The 23,604-nt window shown below is 35.7% G+C and overlaps 1 protein-coding gene across 4 annotated transcripts; it reads right to left on the reverse strand.

Moving 5' to 3' along the window:
- Window positions 1-1,658: 1,658 nt before the first annotated feature.
- LOC103702128 (Insulinase (Peptidase family M16) family protein) lies at window positions 1,659-23,308 on the reverse strand. Of its 4 annotated transcripts, none has more exons than XM_008784429.6 (19): window positions 22,704-23,308; window positions 20,806-20,881; window positions 20,179-20,225; window positions 18,900-19,012; window positions 18,617-18,690; window positions 18,416-18,511; window positions 18,208-18,327; window positions 17,826-18,059; window positions 16,113-16,261; window positions 14,507-14,663; window positions 13,962-14,117; window positions 11,848-12,227; window positions 9,547-9,696; window positions 7,935-8,117; window positions 7,270-7,473; window positions 6,759-6,865; window positions 6,392-6,545; window positions 5,589-5,710; window positions 1,659-2,098 (listed from the first exon to the last, which is right to left on the reverse strand). In XM_008784429.6, the coding sequence occupies exons 1-19, from the start codon at window positions 23,046-23,048 to the stop codon at window positions 1,852-1,854; spliced, it is 3,114 nt and encodes a 1,037-aa protein (XP_008782651.4). In that variant the 5' UTR covers window positions 23,049-23,308; the 3' UTR covers window positions 1,659-1,851. The 4 variants fall into 4 exon arrangements, with proteins under 4 accessions (XP_008782651.4, XP_038980284.3, XP_017697083.4 ...); XM_039124356.3 differs by having other exon boundaries at window positions 18,900-19,004; window positions 22,704-23,216; XM_017841594.5 differs by having other exon boundaries at window positions 16,113-16,258; window positions 22,704-23,216.
- Between the last annotated feature and the right edge of the window lie 296 nt (window positions 23,309-23,604).

Below are 23,604 nucleotides of genomic sequence, written 5' to 3' on the forward strand. Positions count from 1 at the left end.
TGCTAAAAGTAATCATACGAAATCACATAGTTCCCTTCAAGCTTGTGACAGACAAGATGCACTGGATGTTGTTATGGAAGATAAAACTACACAAATAATCATACCAATGGCAAATCAAGGATCGATCAAAATGCTTTGGAATTGGCTAGCAAAATACTTGCATTGCAGAAAAAAATATTAATCCAAACATATCTCCCTGGTTTTAACAAATTTTATCAACAAAAAGTAACCTCTTTGATATATCAAACGTGTTTTCGTGCAAAACAATTGGAGCAAGCAGGAAGGCATATCTTATTTAATTGTCGAACGTGTATATAAAAAGAAGCTATTGGAGTGCCTATTTGGTTGGCAAATTATGATCTCCAAGTTGGGAGACTAGAACAGGATTCCAGCAAAACCAAATTTGAGAGAGTTGATCGCTTTCAATGTTTACCCAGTCTCCACGGTAATATGATGTAGCTTTCAAGCTTCTTGGTCTTCTCTGTACACATACACACACACAAGGTGAAACATATGAGCTCTCAATCGGTTTACCCTTGTTTTAAAGCAGGGGCCTGAAATACCAGCAAAAGGTTGCTTGCAGGACCAAATGTTTCCGTTACAAATTTATGCGAACTCGAGCTATCACTAGCTAGCAAATGTATTCTAGTGCACGATAGTAATGTAGAGTGCATAAAATATTTGGAGACAAATGTTGTAGATTTTTAAGTGGTATGCATACCAAGTCCATAAGTTCCAATTCTTAACAAGAAATATGATCAGCAGCCTCAAAATTCATCACCATACATTGTTGAATAAAAACACTTCCATATATATTCGTCCTTCCCAACTTCTGCCTGAGAAGAACAAACATTGGCACTTTCTTGAAGACAGGTTCTTAAAACTCGTTTTAACTAACGTTCATCCAGTCAAGGTATGTTTGGATAATCCTACTGGATTCTCAAGGTTGGAAACATGATATGATTTCTAGTATTACAGAATATAAACACCTTGCCCAGCTGATATCAACCGGACCCCTCCCAGGCTCCCAGCTCAATCCTGCAAGGAGGATAAAAAAAGACCTGAGCGGGTTCAAGCCATCGGCTCTAAAGGCTTGGCCTGGCTTATGTCTTCCCCTTTCCCCTGTGGTCCTGGGAATCCAGCTGGATTGCACAGCTTGATCCAAACAGGCCCTCACCGGATTTTTTAAGCTGTGCGACATTGTATCAAGATTATCTGCATTCATCACCTATTATCTGACAAAAAAAAACCTGTCACGTTGACATATTTTTTGGATGAAAAAGTAATACATAATGCCCTGATAGCATTGAAGGACATCTTTCCACGTACATGATTTCCTCCGAACATCAACAGGAAAGTACGTGTTGTTTGTCTCATTTTATGCCAAACCACCATCCCGGCATTCTGATTCTCTCCGAGAAGCAATTACCAAATAACAGGCAATTGAACCCAGATTACGTGAAACAGAGAATGCTCAACTCCTAGAAGGTCAAATACTTGGTTTCGCAGCATAAATCAAATATATATTATTTATGTCTGTTCAGGAAAGAAGATTGAGTGTAGTCGGACCAGAGAATAACATTCAGAACCTTTAAACGTTTCACGTAGCATGTGCACATGCTCTGGCGCGCACAGAGATATATAGATAGATAGATAGATTGATAGATAGAACAGCCAACTCTTATTTTATTTGTTAGTGAAAAAATAGTAGTTCACACAAATATTTTGATCAAGGATCAAAAGCTCCCCATTTTCTTGGCTTAGGAAGCAGCATGATTGCCATCAGAATTACCAGATAAGCCCTCACAATTTTGAAGGGCTCAATATGATTGCCAGGTTAATGGTATTTATTTAACAGAGGCTTGGATAGAACTCAGACGACATCTTTAAGGAATCAATATCTTCAATAACTTTTCCAAACTTTTCTTGCATTTTGAGTTCCTCATTGAAATTGGTATTGCAACCCCACACATGAACAGCAAGTTGTCGACATTTGGATGATGGCAGCCTCAAGTACGTCTTGTACCAGTTGATGACATCACTCTTTTGAATTGTTTTCAGTTCCTCTGCTTCAACTTTCAACATGTCAAATAAATACCTGCAGTTCAGATAAATAAAATAAATATTAAGTAAAGAAAATTTATCTCCACCTCCAAATCCAACCATGAAAAATTGAAGAAAATTTATATTTTGAGCTTTGATATACAACTAGTAAATGATACAATATATACGTCATCATGGCCTTGATTATGAGACTCCGAGAACATCAGGCCAGCTATTCCCACCAGACTAATCCAACACACATACAGCCAAAGCAATGCTAACTTAGAGGAAGCGTTATTTGGAAATAGCAAACTTTGAGTTCTCTTGATCTCATAGTCAAGTTATGCTAACTTGGGCGAGATCTCATTGAGAACTTGGCAACAATAAACAGTCCCAAAGGGTTCCATTCCACAACGTAACTCACTAATTCCTGGGACTTTCTTAAGCAACTCAAACAGGTGCAGTCATATCTGACAACAATAGCCACAAGTGGCCACAGACTGCAGATCTGGGAATATATGGCAGTAGGGCATAAGGCCAAGAAAATTATAGAATTGGACTGAGCTGCCGGCTCACCGCTCATGTAACAGTTTGGCCAACAGTTACAAAAAAAAAAAAAAATCGAGCCAACTGGAATCTTGGCTGAGTCAACTCAACTCAGCAACTTTTCAAGCCGATTCAGTGGGAGACTCGGCTCGTGTAAAACTCAGGTTTCAGATCAGTCTTAACTCAGTTGACTCACCGAATTACTAGAAACTCAGTCCAAGTCATTTTTCTCCATCATTTAACCATAGTCCATTTCAATACCATATTTTTAAGATTTTCACCTAAAGCAACTCATTACTGTATTTACCGTGAAAAATATGGGGCTCCTGTTCCTCAACCACCCACCCCAACCCCATCATTCCCGTAATGCTACGAGAGGTTCTACCGGCCGCCCCTTCTTGCACTCAACACCAACATGCAAATAGTACTTGATAGCATGTCATATAATCATTGGTCTCTACTTTTTATTTTAATTAATAAATTAACGCATCGATTGTATGTTAACAGTAAACTATAGATTTAGGGTCCTGCGTCCAAGTATGTTTTTAAAAATCAGTATTCAGTAACAAACTTATAACAACACCAATAATAACAATATGTGTATATATTGTGTGTATTTATGTATATTCAATATTCAGTATAATATACGTATATATATTATAGTCTTGCTGTTCAAGACTCAGCCCAGTCTTTGAATCAACTTAACTTGGCTAACTTTCAAGCTGAGTTGAATTTTTGCATTTTTAAAATATGACTTTAGCCTATGGGCATGGCCGTAGCGTCTGATCTTGTAGATTTGCAACTGAAAAGTTATAGGTGATGGTAACTCAATCCTGTGATAAGCCATTGCACTCCCAAGGCCAGAAGTACCTTGGCTCTTTATTTTACCACAAAACTCCATCATATGTCTATGCAAATATGTTACTAATCTCGTGGCAGCCATATGTCTACTCCAATGTTTTCTGCTGCATGCCATGTTGTAGTAGCACACCTGCTCTTTTGCAAGTTCTTGAGCCTTGCAATAATTTTGGTCTTTCCGTCTACCATGTAGGTTTGCATTCATTGTCACTAACAGCCCCTCCAAATTCTTTCAGATAATCTCCAAAAGTGAATATATAAAACACTGCATTTTCCTTACCAGCCTTCTGTTTTGAAGCATTCATCTTTGGTCATAGTCCATTAATGAATCCATTGATAGAAAACTTTTAATTAACGTTACAAAGATGAAAAAGTTAGTTTTCTATTAATGGAATTACATCAAAGACCAAAATGAAAGTCAAAACCCTATCTTAACAGTACTGAATGTTAACTAATCAAATAAGCCAAGATTCAGCTCATCATTCAAGTAGAATGGCGTGAATGGCACAAGGAAAAGTTAGAGGTTTTAAATAACCTAAGTTGTATAAAGAAAACTCGAAGATAATTCCAGTAAGTTTTGACAGCATGCATATATGCATGTAGGAATCATTATTTTGATGCTTATATCAAAGACAAAAAAGAAATTGTAAAGGGGGAAGACAGGAAAAGATGCATGCTGACAAGCAAAATAATAGACCAGCCATCAGTTTGCAAGTGGATGTTATTTGTTAGGTTTGCTATGATTAGCTAAGATGTTTTAAGATACTTAAATTGATAATTCATTGTGATACCTTTATGCCAAAAGCATAATCACACTTCACTTAAGGTGTCAGTGTAACTATATACCTTATCTTAAAAGCATAATCACACTTCAGTGAAAGTATCCAGAACTTGAAATTGAGAGTCTGCTATTGGAAATCTTCGATGATGTCAGCATGACACTTTTTGGTGAACAAGACTTTTCAAAGTGAAGTGTCCAGACAGGATGTGCCATGTCCTGCTGTCTAAAAGTCCAGAGTGTCGCCACTTTCAAAAACCTTACAAATGGAGTATCTAAGTAACATAGCCAAATGAAAATGCATCTCCAAGTGCTGGATCCTTCTAGTATCTAAAAATATCCTTTAAGGGAATTGTGCCCAAGTGTCATACCAATACCCATGTCTAAGAGTCAGATGCAGATACTTTGAGGCAAAACCAAAGGTTATATTGCTTCAGACACCCCAAGATTTGTTTATAAGGAAACACAGCAAAATTGCACCAAATCCATGTTAGATTACCTCTAGTATAAGTATCATATACAATTTCTCAACTTCCATTGAATTTCCGATTTTCCATTTTCTTGATTTCTATACAGACATATGTACATACTATGCATGTACATACACTTATTCTATGTTTTTCAATCATTAGCACTAAAATTTCACAAACTATCAAAAAAATTAGGTTCAAGTTTGGACTGAAACTGATACTGAAATCGGATCTCAAACCTCACACTACATGTTGGGATCATTATTATCTCAGTGCTAATTTATTGTCCCATAAATTGCATGCCATGGTAAAACAAATATGGGCAGAAAGAATAAAAAAAAAGTGCTTGTTTAGTACATGTTACAACTCTCGCCACCTTAATGTCAACCGCCACTTCTTATTTTCATCAGATTGGTTCCAATAAGGACCATCTATAGCTACATTACCTGCAATCATTATTTCTTAAGTTTATAATGTCCTCTACATTAATCACACATTAAACTACCATATGTTTTAATAGACCAAAATACACACCTGGCAGATCTTAAATGTTTAACACCAAGAAAATCGCACATCCTTTCATTTCTTTTCTCTTTATACTAAAAAAACCATAACACCACATAACATGATCTTTTCACTAAACTAACACTGTCAATGATATGCTAGCACTAACCTGCAATAAGCATGTCTCATGTATGAATAACGAGCAGTCATGGATCACATGTATGAAAATATAAATAGCATTTTCATGTATCAAGATATTCTAATTGTTAAAGCCTAGTGAATTGATCACATCTTCATCCATAAATTTAGTTGCCAGTTGCGCAAGTTTAAAAGCATCACAGTGACAGTTTGCAAGAAACCAGATAAAGAAAAGAGAGGAATATCAGTACCTTTTCTCCACTATTTGACTCCAGTAGTGACCCGTTTCATAAGTAAGTGATGGGTCTTTTTCCAGTTTCTCTGCTATCAACCCATTTCTATGATTCTCAAAAGATTCATCATCAAGCTTATCCTATAAAATCAAAGAATTAGTTGAATTATAGATGCTACAATGACAGTTATGCAAAGAAAAACAAGCAAACTATGACAGATACTATTCTAAAGTTCCACTGAAATGCTCCACATTGATACATTAAAATCCAAAAGTTGCAGCATGCTTCCATAGAATAAAGTAATAAAGATTCCGCCAAAAGAGAATATGGCAATAAGTAGATCTATGATAAAAGGAAAAGGATGATGAAACTTTTTCAATATTTTATAGTAGTAAATGCAATATATAACATGCAGTTTTAATCAGAACAAAAAAAAACAATGCCAGATAAAGTAGATGGCAAAGAAAAATCATGATGATAAAAGGGAGGGTGTGAGGTGCAACGTGATTGCATACATATCAGAAACAATTGGCACTTGGCAGTAAAAAGGCTCCAAACACATATTAAGTGCCACAGAAATGATATGTTTCGATAAACATTCAAGAAGGCCACAATAAAGAAAGGGGTTTGTTCATGAAGGAAACAAGCCAAAAATGACCTAAATGGAAGTTGTGATGAAGAATTTAAAAATCCTGTGTCAATGGAGAATTAGGCCATAATATGAATGATTGAAAAAATCATATTCAAAACGAACTTTTTCAATAGCAGTAAAACATAATATATAGGATGCGATATCCTCATGTGCAAAGTCGGGAGAATACCAGAAACTCTTGGAGACCACTAATGAAGGTGTCTATTCTATCGTGCAAATATATTGGGCTATATTCGGACGATTGAACACGAAAGCAGAATCCTAAAACACGGTAAGTCATCCGTGGACCACAATGAACAACATATCCAAGCTGCTCCTTTGTCCTGCATTCAGCATAGAAGGAACCATCAATTATAAATAAAATAGGAATAATCCTAGCGACACAGTATACCTTCTAGCAAATATCGCTCCAGACATCACTACTTCAAAGTGGTGCAGATATGGAATAAGTTATAATTCCATGTTATAGCAGAATAGATCATAACCAAATGAGAGGAAAGCTTCTATCTACTTCACAGCTTATAGCACGATATTACCTTAGCTGATCAAAACAAGGCTCTTCAACAATATGGCTGAAAAGATCTGTAATGGCTCTCAGTTTGGTTGCTTCCATACCTACGTCTTGCTCGATTTGAAAATATAGCTGCCATTAAAAATTGAAATCGTTCAGAAAAACTGCATGAAAACAAAAAAGTCCTGCACACCGAACCATTTTTGCCCTAAGTTTCGGAGACCATAGCTCAGCTTTCTCAACTTGAAGAGCAACAAGCCATCCATATCATGTGCCAGGACACAATTTGCAGGCAAGGTGGGTCCTCAAGCCATGTCAGATAGGACCCCGTGTACTTCAATTCCCAACTTGCCATATGCAGTGACATGGCTTGAGGCCCAAACCTTTCAGCTAATCTGTGTCAGACATCATCACAAATGGCTGGCACCTGGCCACTTGATCAATAGTACGTAAAACAGGAAAATGCATGAGTTAACTAATAAAAGTATACATAATCTGCAAGGATTATAGCTTGCAAATGAAAGAAAATTGATTACCTCAACCACAGAATTCACTTCAAGATCATTCTTCACACGGACACTTCTAATAAGGCTTGCACCGGAAGGAAGGCATAGAACACGTTCTTGATGCCTAAACTCAGCTGGTAGAGGTTCTACAGAAAATATATTTGTAAATATATTTGATATGTTGATTGCCTCCTCCTCTAATAGATTCCCATGGCAGAGGCCCTCTATATGCAACTGCAAGTTTGAAGCCACAAAAGTGCATATTTATTTCAATGTTCAAACAAGGGACTGCTAACAAAAAAAAAAACATCTTCTCTTTTCTTTTCAGGGATATCCAAAAGCGTTAAGCTGGAGGGTTACTATGAAAATGGAGGATAAAAACTGAAGCAGTAGATAATATAGGGTCAAGGATCTGAAGCAGTAGATAATATAGAGCCAAGGATCTAAGTGGTGGTGTATACCCATGTGTACCAGTTTGTACCAGATCATGCCTACTGGTACACCCCTTGTACCAGTATTGTATCGGAGCATATTATTTCACCTCAATTTTTTCTATGCTAGTGCCAACAGATTCACCATCCATCAATATGGAACAATATCTTCCAACATAAGGTATCGATACAGGTAGCTGTAGCGATACTTCAAAACCTTGATATTGTCCTAGCTGATCAAAACAAACAAAATTTTTCAGTTACCTGAGATAGAAGATTTGGAAGAAAGGCCTCTAAATCAGAAAGAGATAAGTTGACAAGACAGGACAGCTTGTCATCCACATCCCAAAAGCTTTCACGCAATACTTGTAACCTCAAGTAGGAAGAATGACTCAAAGGTTTCATATTGGTGTTTCTGAATGCTCTCTCCATATCTTCTTTGATAACCTGGTCAAAGTTCCAAAACACAAAGAACTAGTAATTGAGCAAGACGCATCACATGAGAAATCAGCACTGCATATTCTCCAAAATAAAACAAAAAAAAGGGAAAAAGTAGAACAGTACACTTTAGACTAGCTGGAGGCTACACAAAGAATGTAGATTAATATATGGGCTATTTTCAATTCAATAAAAACCCAATTAAAGAAGTACAGAAAACAGTGGAATTATCAACTCTTGATTTTGTGTTTACTTGAATACTGGTGTTGTATACTACAGTTAATATGAGCAATAATTTCAGATGTATTGACCTTATTATGTAATATGTCGTCATTTTCAATATCGTGTGTTTCTAACAAGATGCTAGAATGCTAGAGAAACTGCTCAAGCTACAAGGTGGGACATCTTCATCTAGCACCTCATATGGTAAATAGCATGACAGTGGAAGAGAATGACACCTGAATCATAAATCCTATGTAATGAAGTGAAAAAAATTGTTTAGAAAAACTGCATAATTAGAAAGTTAATTATGGCTACAAAATTGAAAGCATGTGGGAAAAGGAAATTCTTGAAGGGGAGAAAGACAAACTGGGCATGCCGCTTATATAAGGATAACTAAAGAAATAATAAGAGGAATAATCAAATTTCTATAGGTCTGATTCGATTGGAAAGAAGGAAGAATTCTCTCAACCTGCTTAACTCGAACCTCTCAAAACGATCTAGAAAAAAAGTAGAAAATATAGTAAAAGTTCTAGGTCCCCTATTCTTTCATTGATGAATTATAAACTGAGATCTATAGCCTCAACTTATGCTACTAAGGTTCGCACTTGCACAATTCGGGTCAGATTTCTCTTCTAGTTCAAACAAAACCCAGCTTTCTCAAAATAGACATGAGTAGAGTGCATCCTAGCCTCTCTCTCTATATATACACATAGAAAGATAGATATATGTTTGTATGTATTTGTATATATGTATATATTTTACACACATATACATATATTACATATATGTTCGTATACACACACATTTAGATGTATGCGTATACGTATATTCATCAATGTATCCCAGCCATATAGCGACATACTTTTTAAAGTCTTGTCATATCTATATCGTGTCATATCCCGATCAGGTATCTGAATCTATGCTTTATAACTTGTGGCAAAAACATGGGAGATGCATCATATATCAAGTCTATCCTTTCTCGCATGGAATGCTTGCCCTTGTAAACCAGCTCCATAAATCTAACCTTATTTAATATAATTGCGTAGCTTTAGCAAAACATAATTGACACAAACAGCTAATATCAACACAGGTAAACTAAAATGGGAAAAACAAGCAGAATAAACATATAAAAGTCAACACGGATTTCTTTATCCATCTATAGAGATTAAATAACTTTTAATTTATGAACTTTTGAATGCTATTGTCATCTAAATACCTTAAATCGCTCGACATTTGGAGAGAAGGATCTGGATAATGTCAATATTTTTGACAATAAAAGAGATAATTTGTCATTGAAACCATACAGCTTTAACTCTAGCTTGTCACCAACAATAGATAACGATGTCTCCAGCTTGGCAACACCAGCCTACATATAAAATAAAAGGTATAAACTAAAATCAGAATAAGCAATAATCTATAAATGCTCGAACATTAGTATCAAATACGGACTATATTAAGAAATTCTGAGAATCTGAAAGGTAAATCTGTCATCCAAATGCAATAACTTTTTGACAGTGTTTAAGGAAATCAAAGTTTCAAAGAATTATGATTAGCTTGCACATATACAATTATTCTTAATATCATTGTTATGCTATTTTACATGGACTTTAGATTCTTGTGTTAGGTACGCCTGCATATCCAAGCATCGGATCCTTTCAATATAGAATTTGTTATTACAGCATCGTGTCTGAGAGCCATAGGAATGTCCATATTTAAGGGCTGGTTGGGGGTACTTCAGGCTATACAGGAGGGTATAGGTAACAAAGATGTTGTGTTTTATACACGAGGGATGATGGCATCTTATAAGTGTACAATTTGAATATTCGCCATTTAAAAAAAGTAATGCATCCAACTCATCTTTTCTCCTTGAATACACGGCATCAGTTCACCTACCAAGCATCGAGCTATTCTTTTGGAATGTTCTTGCCTTGTCAATGGTCAACTGAAGCATCACAATCGATCTTAAGTATCCACCAAACATATAACCCAACTTGAATACAATTTTTGAGTGATAATTCATGCTTTACCAGAGATGTACCATCCGATTAGATGAAAACATGTTTAAGCCTCTACAAGCACTGCACCTATCTTCTTGAATAGAAACTTGAAGCAGTGTCATTCTTGAACAAGACAATTAAGGAATCACATTAATCAAGAATCACATTAACAAATATTTCAAGTTGTCATGCCCTGCTTAGAAAGGAACTTAACCAAGAAACAGTTTAGATTGTAAGCTTAGATAAAGAAATTATAACCATCTATAAGGAGAAAAACCAAGATGGCAAAATATCAAAATTTTCAAATAAAACCTTGAATTAAGTAAATTTTGATCAGAAGAAATTACTGACTTCTAGAATCTGGCTTCTAGAATTACATTCTAAAGTAAATTTAATGTTTAACACCACTAACAACTGTATTATGTCAAGTGGTACATAAAAAATGTCCAGTAATACTAACACAAACCAACAGATTCACATTATGACTTCTAGAATCTGCTTGCTATTGAACATGTAAGTAGAATTCAAATGGAAACTTAATCTTAAACCTAGCCAAACTCTTAGTAACAAACTTTTTTAAACCATTAAGTTGCATCAATAAACCTATCTCAGACGATAAAGAGGGATAAAAAGTAGACACCATCCTGCTGTCTATTTGACGACATGATAGCTAAAAGGAAGACTATCTTCTTGAAATACAATTTAAAGTTTCACTTTATTACAGAGTCAGGTTTGCAGAAGATTATGAGTTGCATCAGTTGGATAGTGGTGTTTCACCATAAGAAAGCTTGGTTTCGCACAAAGTGTTTTCTTACAGATATAAAGCTATTTTTCTGATCTCACTTCTCTACACTGCAGTAAAAGGCCCTGCTGGCAATAGTCAATGTCAAGTTATCCTATAAGAGATATATGCCATCAACTCGCATAAAACATTTCTAATACATGAAAACTATCTAAATGAATGAAGAGACCATAATATCTCTATTTTGTATAATATCGATTAATTAATAAAATTGTGCAATGCTAACACTTCCAATAGCCTGGCCTCATCAAGTCACCCTCAGAAGAAAATGAAATATTTAAAAAAAAAAAACTCATGCAAATCCTGTTATAGCCTCCAATTTGGCGCTGCTAGTGAATCCAAAAAATAGAATTTCAAGAAACCTCAACCAATACCAATCAGAACTCCTCAAAGCAAACCTAACGAAACCCAACAAGGACCTGATATATTAAGTCCTACTCAGATCCAAACTAACAACTATGAGGTCAAATTAACCAAAATATGTGGTCCTGCATTAGTATGTCTTTAATATATGCAGGGTATAAATCATTTAAAGGTATAAGTGGGTATCACTTGCTTCAATAACTGTAATATGCAACTAAAAGGAAATAAAATCTATATGAAATCAAATCAACATCATTACAATTTGGCAAAATAGTTACCTTCAGGTACAACGCAAACTCTAGGATAATTTAAAATAACATGAACGGATAAAAAATATGTTGATTGATGATGTTACCTGATACAAAATCTCGTTCAACTCATCCTTAAGAAGATTTACAAACAGCTCTGTCAAAACACAATTCTTCACACTATTGTATCCATCCTTCACAGTAATCAAGAAGTATGTGTTTGCTCGAGGAACGTTAAATGTCAAGTCAATCTTGTACCAAAGCTTCATCAATGGATGGTTCACAACGCATTTTGGATGGTTAGTATCTAATAGACATTTTGATATGTTAGCACTGCAGAGAGAAAAGACATGAGGAATGAACTCATTCTTCAAAGGCAAATGAAGATGTTGATTTATTTCAGGAGGATTGCTCCAAAGTTTGAGCAATGACGGTGAAATGTCCTCTTCAATGTACCGGGACCCAAACCATGGTTCATATTGAATGGCTGCAATTGACAAAAACAGTATTCAACATCAGGTTATATATGCTTTCATATTTTAATGGTTTCACAATGATACTTTCATCTCTCCCCGTCTGTAATTAAGACAAGTCAGCTAACACAGATATAGTAGTTCAGCATGATGTCATGATTTTATTATGCTATATTGCCTCAGGATATCTAAACATTCAAGCAATATTTGGAATCTTGTATATCTTTCAAAATTTAATCAAGTGGACAAGGAAAAGGAAAATACTTCCAACAGATGAAAGTAGCAACAGTAGCAGCAAGTGTAGAACAAGTGCAGATGATTGTCTATCTATTTTTGAAATAAAAAAAAAAAAGATAACTCAAGCAATATTTATATGCATTAATTTTAGCAGAATAGCACCATTAATAAGACAAGTCAGAACGACGTATCAATTTTTTTTTTCAACATTGAAAGATCTGACAAGAATGCCAATTTCAGATAATTTTCTTCACCATGCATATGACTTGAATTTCCAGGGCTTACAATGCTTTACATGAATGAAAAATAATGGCAATTTTAACAAATTATTTTGGTAAAATATATAGCATCATCTCTAACCAAGTTCTCCCAGAAGATGCATGTGTATAACAGAAATCAGATTAATGGGCAGCTTCACTGGGTTTCACTACATAACTGTTTGAGAGAATTTATTTTTTTTCATCCTGTGCCTTGATCCACCAGTTATTCAGCAAATCCTTACAACAATACGAAATCTAGCCTTTAATGCTCAAGTCAAAACTGTAAAATGTTCAATAATCCTAAACTACTGTTCCCACAATCTCAACGCATAGTCTATCTATGTAATGCATAATTTATTTGCATCAAAATATAAAACCCCTAAATTCCCAACAGTTGAGAATCAGATTTGAAGTGAATACAAGAATTTAACAGGGGACTAAGCCACCAGATGTGCCAGACTCATATCATAAAGTCACCAGAATAAGGGGTTCATATAAAGCACCTACTACTCTATGATATAAAATCTATATTCAAAGATCAAAAATAAAATGTATTTGCAGTAATGCATTTACTAAATCATAATTTATGCTTTCATTAATAGTTCAAATTAACCACCTAGACTGTTACATCATTTTTGTGTATAATCATAAGGTTCTATTAGTTTCTGATCAACAAGACTCCAATGTATAAATAAATCATGAACTGAACATGTGTGTTAGAAGACATTCCAAAGCCTCATATAGCCTCGCTTATATATGCCTGAAGTGCACGAACTATAACAATGTGATGTCAACACTACTGGTCCCAAATATCTTTGAGGCAACAAAAAGCACTTCTTGTGCTAAGACCTTGTTCTCATGTAAACATGAGGTTACAAGATGCACAAAATATGACTCCACATAAATATCAAGAGACAATCTTTTTATCTCTAGGCATTTTCTGTAAAATTGATCATGCAACAGTATGGATGTTGATTTTGAAAGGTCCATCACTGATTATCACTAGGAAACATTTGAGGCCAAATGCTCTCAAAAGCATTCTAGCTCTCTCTCTCTCTCTCTCTCTCTCTCTCTCTCTGTGTGTGTGTGTGTGTGTGTGTGTAGAAAGAGAGCTAGAAGTTCATAATTCCAGTCCATATACACATAAGATGTTCCATAATAACTAGTGAAACCAATACATACAAAATTTCTACTAGGCTAACATAGCATCCCATGTCAAGCAGCTGAAGGATCAGTACAGGTGAAAATTACCTTCTGAATGCTTATCAAAAGATTTACTCAGTATGTCAATCCTCATGTTTTCTGGGGTGAAAAAGCTCAAAACATGTTCTACCAATTCTGGATCCCACAGTTCAAAAGCATATTCTCCATAAATTATGTGCTCTTCTGAATACAGCAGCAAATTCTCTGCAGCAAAAACTTCACTTAGTGATAGAGAGAGGGGGAGAGTGATGATCAGTAAGGTCAGTGACAGATGTATGTGACAGACATATGAGACAGAACCAAGAATTACCTAATGTTAGGTACCAAACTATATGTTACTACCTATGATGTTAACGTTCTATAAGCAAACCATCCTAACAATGAAAATTCAGAGATCGAGCACAATACACAAGGGAAAAGAAGAATTTAGAGCTACCGAACCATTTTTCCAGCATATCAACATATCATGGCTTGTCAGCACTAAATTTAAACTGGATCTGTCTAACAGCTCCTAACTTTACTGGTTATCACTAAATTGAGTTCGTTTATGATGAATTTTATCAGAGGAATAGAAGACAAAATGAAAGCAAAACCTGCGAGTTCTGCTGCATAATCATCCTGAGGTTGCTCCTCAGCAAATCTGAACTCCATATTTCCGATATCTTGGAGTTCCTTAAACATCCATTCTTGTGGAGTAGATTGACGCAATAACTTAATGTATTGATATACAAACCCAATAACCTCATAAAGCTGCCAAAAATTGCATTATATTAGAAAAAGTCTTGGCCAATATAAACAATGCAAATAAATATAAATTAGTTTGAAAGGCAATTCAAAATGAATATCAAAGAGGGCACAACAATTCAAATGTACAAACTACAAGTATGTATGTTGATCAACCAAACTAAGCATCTGTTTGGTTGCAAGGAAATTTGTGGAAAAGAAAAAACACCAAGAAATTTTTCCTTGGAAAAAAGCCTTTCAGTTGTTTGGTTTGCTGGAAATTTCAGCATCTTAAAAGAAGGGGGACGAGCGAGAGAGAAATTTGCTTCCAATCCATAGACAAGTTGAACCATATATATTTTTTCAATAATCTCAATAGAGAACAAAACATAGAACTTCTCAACCCAAGAATTGCAAAACCATCCTGAACCGGGCTATTCAAGACATACCAAATTAAACATGCTAGTAACCGGGATGGTTCGACTAGTCGATCCAGTTTGGCCAGTCGATCCAGTTTGACGAGGATTGTTATAAAAATCCTCTCCTCACTCCTCTCTCTGGACCCTCTCCCCTCCCTCTCAATCCTACTCTTCCTCTCTCCTTCCTGCACTCTCCCTCTTTCCCGATCTTCCTTTCCCCTCTCCCGATACTCCTTGACTCTTTTTCCATGATGATGCCGATAACAACGATGCTGATGCTTCGAGTTCCCGACAACGACGCCGCAACTAAGATTAGGGTTCCACCATCAACAAAGGGATGATTTCTGAATTTATCAAGAACACAAACCTTACTAGTGTTTGCCGGAAAAGTCAAATTTGATTTCTGAACTAATAAAATTTCCCATATTACTTAAGGTGCTAAAACGCCACAAGGAGTCTATAGAACACAGAGTTTTTCATTCAATAATTAGAAGTTATCTTGATAGATGGAGAAGAGAACAAAAAAGCACAAACGGCATCTTGTAAATTGCATAACAATTGCAGGTAGTAGATTAGACACTTACAGGAGTGCCAAGCTAGCATCTATTATTAAAATTTACAAATAAAAGTGTTGAAATTTTGAAGTTTGGTCATCATCGGGGATGCTCTCTTCATGGAACGTATATGTTATTCCTCATTTGTGAGTTAATGCTACTTATAGTAGAAAAGATATTGGTTTTACTGAATATAAAGGGTGGCCCAATGCACGAGGCTCCTGTGGGTTTGGGAAAATCAGATGTATGCAGCCTTACCCTCGGTTGCCGAAAGACTATCTCTTGCTCCGAACTAGTGATCTCTAGGTTACAATAGAGCAGCAACCTTACCATTATGCTAAGATCAGCCTCTTACCAAATATATTAAAAATTTTATATCTGGTTACAAGATAAAGTACAACTTATGTTTATCCCAAAATAGATTGAATCATTGAAATGTCCAACAAGGCAAAAGATAAAAATATTGCACTTGATGGAAAACTATATCCAATGATTGTACATACCATTTCTAATCCTGAATCAGTAAGGTGGATAGACATGATAAAAATGTAAGCAATTGAAGAACGGCGCATCCCTTCATCACCGACTCCAGAGGATAATGAAGTGGCCCATCCTTTAGCTTTCAAGAAATAAAGCAAGCTTCCTCTACCTTCTGAAAAATAATATATTTGTTGATCAGTTTATGTACCTTTAAGCACAGCAAAATTCGACTATCAAGCTTGCATAGGCCAGAAAAGTACTTATTAAGTCCACAATCAAAAAAAGAATTATGATGATGATGATGATGATGATGATGATGAAGGGGGTATTATTTTATGTAAATTAAAGTTCTACATTAGTTTGTAAATTACACAATAAATCTAGGATAAATAACATAAGTGCTTTACACAACAACATTCTGGTTATCACAAGCTACAAAAGCCATCATTATAACTTATAACATACTGTTGGAGACTGCCAGAGAGGACATCCTCAATATCCAGATACAATAGGCTATACACTGAACTAACGCCTCCTGAAAATCAAAAAGACCTTATAGAAAGTAAAACTATTTTAGAACAGTAATCTGAAATACAATTTATCATATAGGATAGCCTCAAATTCATCATAGTGAACACTAATTTATAACAAGATTAACTTGTTGCGTATCTCATACTTGTAATGGAAAACCTCTTTCTAATACTCTTATTGGTTATCAATTATATCCAAAGTCTACAGTCTAAACCACTATAAACGTCTCTAAATCTAATGTTACTAATTTTATTCCAAATTTCTGTCCTCTCTTACCAAGTTGTCCTTGTCTAACCTAATTAAACAAGAGGTCCTTTCCATAACTCAACTAAGCCTTAATCCTAAAAAACTAGTTGGGGTTGGCCACATGGATCTTTTTCCTCCATTCCACTCTGTGTTTATATGATGTGACTACAGTTATACACTTGCCATCAAACAACTGCAACCCTCCTCCTTTATCTGGGCTTAGGACCGGCTATATACACAATTGAATCACAAATTTTTCTTTCCAAATATCACAAAGCACATAAGCCTGTAATGGCTTTCTTAACAATCGTTTGAGCAAGAAAAAATTATATATACCTTCAAACATCATTCTGTCTTTCACTACATAGTGCAGATAACAATCATATCTTACTTGTTTGATCATTAGCATGCACCTTTTATATTAAAAATTTAATCTTTACAGCAAAGCAGCATGTCAGCTATTTCTAAAAACAATTAATGCATGACAAAATAGCACCACAGGGCTATTCAAACCAACAAGCACAATAACCTACTAATTTCTATTAAAAAGAGGAACATATAGCCTGTGATAACGAAATTATATCCGTTCTTCTTTGCCAGCAACGGTCCCCCAATTGGGGGAAAAACACTAAAGCAGTATAAAAGTAGATGATTGGGGAACTTATCTCTTCCTCCTGAAAAAATTCAAGCTGTAGTATATGTTCAAGTGAATGGAAAGGGAGATTAAAGTCACAGTCACAGCAATTTATTCTAAAGGAACAATGCCGAATCTACAACATTGCCTAGCAAGTATTGTTAATTTTAAGCATTAAGCATAGTAATTCTATTACATTCACTGAACAATTTAAAACTATAGTTACTTGATATGAAGCAAGAGTAACTTAAAATCAACGTATCTGTAATCCTATCACATTCATTGCCAAGCATAAAAGTATCATAAGAACATGAAAATATCATACCGTGGCCCATGAGATGTGCTAAGTAATCTTCTGGTTTCTTCAAATATTCTTTATGAAGACAAGGCAATTTCCACGTCAATTCCAACATATGAACATCTTTAACTGCCTCTAACTTGTAAATTTTACCCTCTTTCCAGATAGGAATATCAATCTTAGTGCTCATCTTTAAAGGATGGCCTGTTTTGACATTACTAAAGAGCTCCACTACCCAACCTTCTAGGACGTCGAGGGGCTCTGCAATAATGATGACAGAAATGTGATGTAAAACAGTTGATAATATTACTAGATTTTCATCCAGAAGCAATAGTTATTGGTTCTACCAAATTCAAAAATTTGATTAATAAATGTAGCAGGAGCATGGAAATATATATTGCAACCTCACCTCCCCCAATCACAACTAGCTTCATCATTCCCCCATGATAATTTTCTCTATACATCTGCAAGATCTCTTCTCTCAACTTGATACCATGTTCCATAGCATCAATCAAGCTTTTTTTATTTCCTGCAGATGAGGTAGTGTCAAATCCTGTGAGTTGGAACGAGTTGGAACAAAAATAAACTGCACGAAATGGACAATCTGGCAAGCATACCCCAAAAGAATCTGTTAAAAGGATGACCAGGAACAGATGTATGACAATGAAGCTGAAGAAGACGACAGCTATCACTTTGCAATACTTGATTAAATTCTATATCAGAATCATTTTCACCAAATTACAAAATAAATCAGCTCAGAATAGAAAGCATAATAAAGCTAAAAATGAAGGTTCACAAACTTAATCAAATTTAGCTACCTGAATCAACAGCCAAGACCTCACGTTCCATGGCTTCAGCCTTAACTAATGGTGATATAAAGAATTGAGAAAATCTGCCAAAACAAAATTAGGCAACAAAACATGCCCATATACACTTGTAAGCTGACTTTATGATTTGCATGAACAGCTTAAAGATTTTATAGATGGAAGAATGATAACAGAAACATACTAGAGTACTACATCATCAAATGAACATAAATAAAAAAAAGACATAAAAGTGTCCCATCTTTAATAAATGTTTGATACATATATAAGTCATTACCTTTTTAAGGCTCCCTTCAGGTACTCCCGATTGACTTCAAAGTGATAGCAGGTGTACTCGGTTTCAGTGTAAGCATTTGATGAACCACCATGCTTGGACAAGTAACTATCATACTAGAAAACAGAAGTTTAAAAATGCGATATAAATGGCTTCTGAGCCACCGTGATAGCTACAAATTGTAATTTATACAGAAACTGCATTTATGTAAGAAGAATCATGGGTCTGAATCAATCTTACTCCAATCATAACTCCAGATGAGCTAAAGCATTTTAATGTTAAATTTCCAACTAACTAGGAAGTTGTTCAATAGCTTCATATGTTTTTCTTTCCTTTTCTACAATATTAAATTATTATACTTGAAAGTAATTACCTCTCCAAGCTTTTGTTCCATTGCAGATTGCAAAGAAATTATACTGAAATATGTCTCCTACAAACCGTTCATTTTAAAGATTTAATCTTACAACCAAAAAGTTGTGAGTATCTTGGGAGCAAAGGGATGCCAAGGTACTCCCATGATAAATGGAAAAAGAACCAAAGAGAATGTACAAATATGCCAGCTAGAAAAGATAGGTTAATTTGACTTGCTTAGACCATTATCGTAGACATATAAGATTTAAAAAAGATGGTCCCATTTTGTTGATTAGTTTAGGCATGTATGGTTAAAGTTATTAACCCCTTATTTACCCCACAAGCATGCTTCAATTGCTTCCCATGTCTCGAAAAAGCAACCTTCCACTCCCAATGTGTAGTGTATACTGCCTAAATTAATGTCACAGTTAAGGCCATGCTTCGAAATGGAGATCAGTAGGTAACAGTTAAACTATCTGTCCCACTACATCATAATTTTGAATATACCATTCTATCAATTTAGCCTTCAGAAGAGCTTTATTAAGCACCTGTACACCAATAAGGTCAGATGCAAAACAAACATTTCACTTAATGTTTTCTCAAAATTTGAGCTTCCGATATTTTTTATTCTCCCATTTGATTTCCATTGACATGGTTGGTTGGTACCAAGGTTTTAAGTACCAGTTTGGGTACTCGTACTGGCACCTAATGATTACAAGCCATGACAACTGTCTATATGGCAGGAACCTTGGCATCTACACTCAATACAAGATCAGAGAGCAGTGATACAAGAATAGTACCCATTATAAGAAAATTGACTCCTCAAAAATTTCACTCAATTAATTAACCTGGCTAAGAGATTTTCAAATTCAAATCAAGACAGCAAGCTCATCCAAAGTTAAGATAATAATAGATATAAGATCATACAAACCTCATTTTCATCTGGAAATTCAGAACTCCCCATAAAAAGCATGTGCTCTGTACAACATGAGCTTCAATTAATATCAACTACAGTAAATAGCAATTTTAAGTGATATTCAACCAGCAGTTTCACAACCCTTAAAATCCATTATCGCAACAGACTATTTATCATTTTATCAACCACATGCTAATTAATATAAATTACAGCACATGTAGTATACGGAAAAAAGGCATAAGGAGATGCTTGCCATGATTAGGAAAAAGACCATTAAAACAATGGAGGGGCATGAGAATGGCATAAAGAAAACTACTTCTAGGTTACATGGAAGATTGTGCACTTTTCCCCCTCCTTTCGTGTTTTTTATGCACTTTTCCCCTCCAAGAGTGTATTTGTGACATTGCATATCAACACCAAAGGCCAAAAAATAATGACCGAAACATTAATGGAAGATGATATAATGGCAAGGTAAAGCAACTCAAATGGATAAGAGAAAGTTAATTTTACAGAAAAAGATCATAGTACAGCCAAATGCTAAAACCTTAATGCATAAACAGGTAAATAATTTAGCAGAATGTTTACATGCTATATTAGAACCACAAGAAAACATAAGCCAGGGCAAAGGAGGAGTGCTCAGACCTAAAAAATGTGCAAGTCCCTGTGCCTTAGAAGGATCAGAGAAGCTGCCCATTCCTACACACATTGCTGCAGCAGCCTGAAAAGAACAGTATTTCAAAGGATAACTTGACAAACCAAGATACTAAAATTATACCAAGATACAGAACAAAAAATTAAAAGAATTGAACCTGAAATTCAATATATGTAAAAAATTTAGACCAAGATTTAAAAATTATAGTGCAACATGCCATTTCACATATCTGAAGGATTTATGGAAATAGAATCATACGGCAATAAGTAAATTCCATAAGAAGTATCTAATTCACTTTTTTCTATAGTCAAGAGTGAAACAAAAACCCGTCAGTTGGATTATCTCAATCTAATTCAAGATTTAGTAAATGACTGGTGTTAACTATTAATAAATCCAACCATGGCATTTCATGTCTCCAAGTGAGGCACCTTAGTCAAAATCTTGAATCTATTAAAATTTTTAAATCTTTTTTAAGTTGTCGTGTAGTATGAGTGAGCCACAAGCCGTTTTTTAAGATTCCAAGACTTGCTAAACATTTCACGGACCACTGGGTTAAAGTCCAAACACTTCTTCTGTTTTAACTATTTAAAATAACAAAGTCATTATTGAATCTAAATGTCTCAATTTTTTCTAATCACCCTCCTCCTTTTATCTTACGCGTCTCATATTATTGCTAATCACCCTATTCTGGAGTTTTTATCATTGGCAACTTTTCAACTTACACCCTATGAAATTAATAAATTAGAGTTCTTCTACAGCATTATCATCCTCCATCTGAGCATGTGACAGGGAATGAGTTTCCTGAGCATCGATAAGCAGTTATCCATTGAATACTATCTGTGATGTAAAAGAAAACCATATATTAGAGTTCTTAAGAGATCAGGCAGGCAAAACCATAGACGCACTGCTTATATTTCAAGACTGTGGAAGAACAATATTGTTCTGATGAGAATTTTGATCAGCTGAAGCCTGCTGAATTTCTTTGTTTCTCAAAGAGTTCCAATATTCAAAAAAGTTACAGAATGATTTCCACTTGAGTGGCTTCATATTAAATTCCTATTCATCACGAAAGCATTGTTTCTACAAAATAAAATAGCAATGCAGAGAGATTGATAAAATGGGTTGTTATTGTATGCGATGACCCTTGAACCAATGCTTAATGTCTATCAGTACTGATCCAGCCCCCCCACCCCCCAATCCCCTCCACCAACACACATAGACACAAGAAGGGGGCAAAAACAATGTGCCCTAAAATAACTTGGGTTTTGTCCAATAGCAAATATGAAGAGATTTGACGCTTATCAAGCCAAAGCTTCAATTTTTAATCAATGTCTGCAAGGTAAACTTGAATGTCATTATCTTCTCAATCAGCACTTCCTTTACCATCAGTACAAAAGATGTTCAAGAAATCAAACAACATGATTCCATAGGTTAAATGCTCATAGAAATCACCTTAATAGATTTGATATTATCAAGCAGGTCATTCCTAAAGACCACATACCCAACAACAAGAAATCCAAGTCCTTCCAAGAAACAATCAAGAATCCAAAGAAAATGTTACTCAAATCCCATTAAAAAGATACTTTTTACAGCTAGTTCATCTACGATATAGAAAACCAGAACACGTGATACTATCAACTGGTTCATACCAAGAAGCCGCTGCATAAAGGTTCAACCTCTTACTGAAAACAATCAAGAAATCTAAAGAAAGATAATCAAGTTAATTAACGATTACTTCTTTAGAGTAATTTCTATCATGCTTTACAAGTCAAGAATGCAACATCAAGAAACCGCTTTGAACATCAAAGAAGTACTAAAAAACAAACAAGAAATCTCTTTTTACACCGCGTGCCACTGTTGTATACCAAGAAAACCCAAAAAAAAATACCTTTTTAGTCGGAGCAGTCCCTTTCTTCCCCTTCTGCTCGCTCTCATCTCCATCTTCCTCTCCTTCTTCCCCGTCCTCCTCTTCCTCTTCACCCTCGGACTCGTACTCCTCTTCATCGAAGTCATCCTCTCCGTCTTCTTCGAGATCCCTGTCGTCATCTCCCTCCCTCACGTCAGCACCAACCACTCGGCCTTCAGATTTTTCTTGAGGCGCGAACCCATCGGGGTAAATCTCTGGATCATGCACCAAGAGAGCCGTGAGGCCATTGGAGAGATGAATGATTCGATACGACCTGCGGTCGGTCGGGGATTTGATGATCGCACTCTCCGAAACCCGATGCCCCATTGTCTCCGCCCTCTCCCCTCTGTTTCCAAGCGAGAGAACGGAGGGTAAGAAAGCCGGGGGCCCGTCGCGAGCTACAGAGAAAGAGAGTCGCTCCCCTCCCCCGGATGCTCCGATGGAATGGATAGGTTCTTTGAGAACGCTTTGACCTAATGACTACTCGCAGGTTTTACCGACGGGGATCGAGAAGAGTGGAATTTATAGGAAATTCCCACACCAATTAAAAGACCCCCAGAGACACCTATGGAGCTGAGCTGGATCTCGGCATTTTTCAGTGGCTGGGGTGCCCTTTAAAGTGTCGTCATGGGTGGAAATAGTTTTCCTGGGTGTGTGTGTGTGTGGAATATATGCGGGATTCCGCATGGTACTCGCTGATCGGCAGAAGAGACAAGGTAACGGTACATAGATTCCATACGAACATCTATGCGGACGGAAGGGCAAGCACCTTTTTTCAAATTTTAAGTTGATGCAGGCGATGTACAAAATTATATTCTCTTACTATGTATATATTTCTTTTGAATCTCGTACATTTTGTTATTTTTCTTCAAAACCTTTCTTT

The sequence above is a fragment of the Phoenix dactylifera genome, chromosome 8, assembly GCF_051530095.1.
Source record: "Phoenix dactylifera cultivar Ajwa chromosome 8, Ajwa_hap1_PhDact_Kaust_v1.1, whole genome shotgun sequence".
In the NCBI taxonomy this organism is placed as follows: Eukaryota; Viridiplantae; Streptophyta; class Magnoliopsida; order Arecales; family Arecaceae; genus Phoenix; species Phoenix dactylifera.

Bases quoted from the DNA above. Each gene is read 5' to 3' on its own strand.
- LOC103702128 (XM_008784429.6), bottom strand. From the start codon at position 23,048: ATGGGGCATCGGGTTTCGGAGAGTGCGATCATCAAATCCCCGACCGAC. The intron at 19,013-20,178 runs GTTTGTATGATC...TCTGTTTTCTAG, and splicing joins AATTTCCAGATGAAAATGAG to TATGATAGTTACTTGTCCAA. The intron at 6,866-7,269 runs GTAATCAATTTT...TTTTAATGGCAG, and splicing joins AAGTGAATTCTGTGGTTGAG to CTATATTTTCAAATCGAGCA.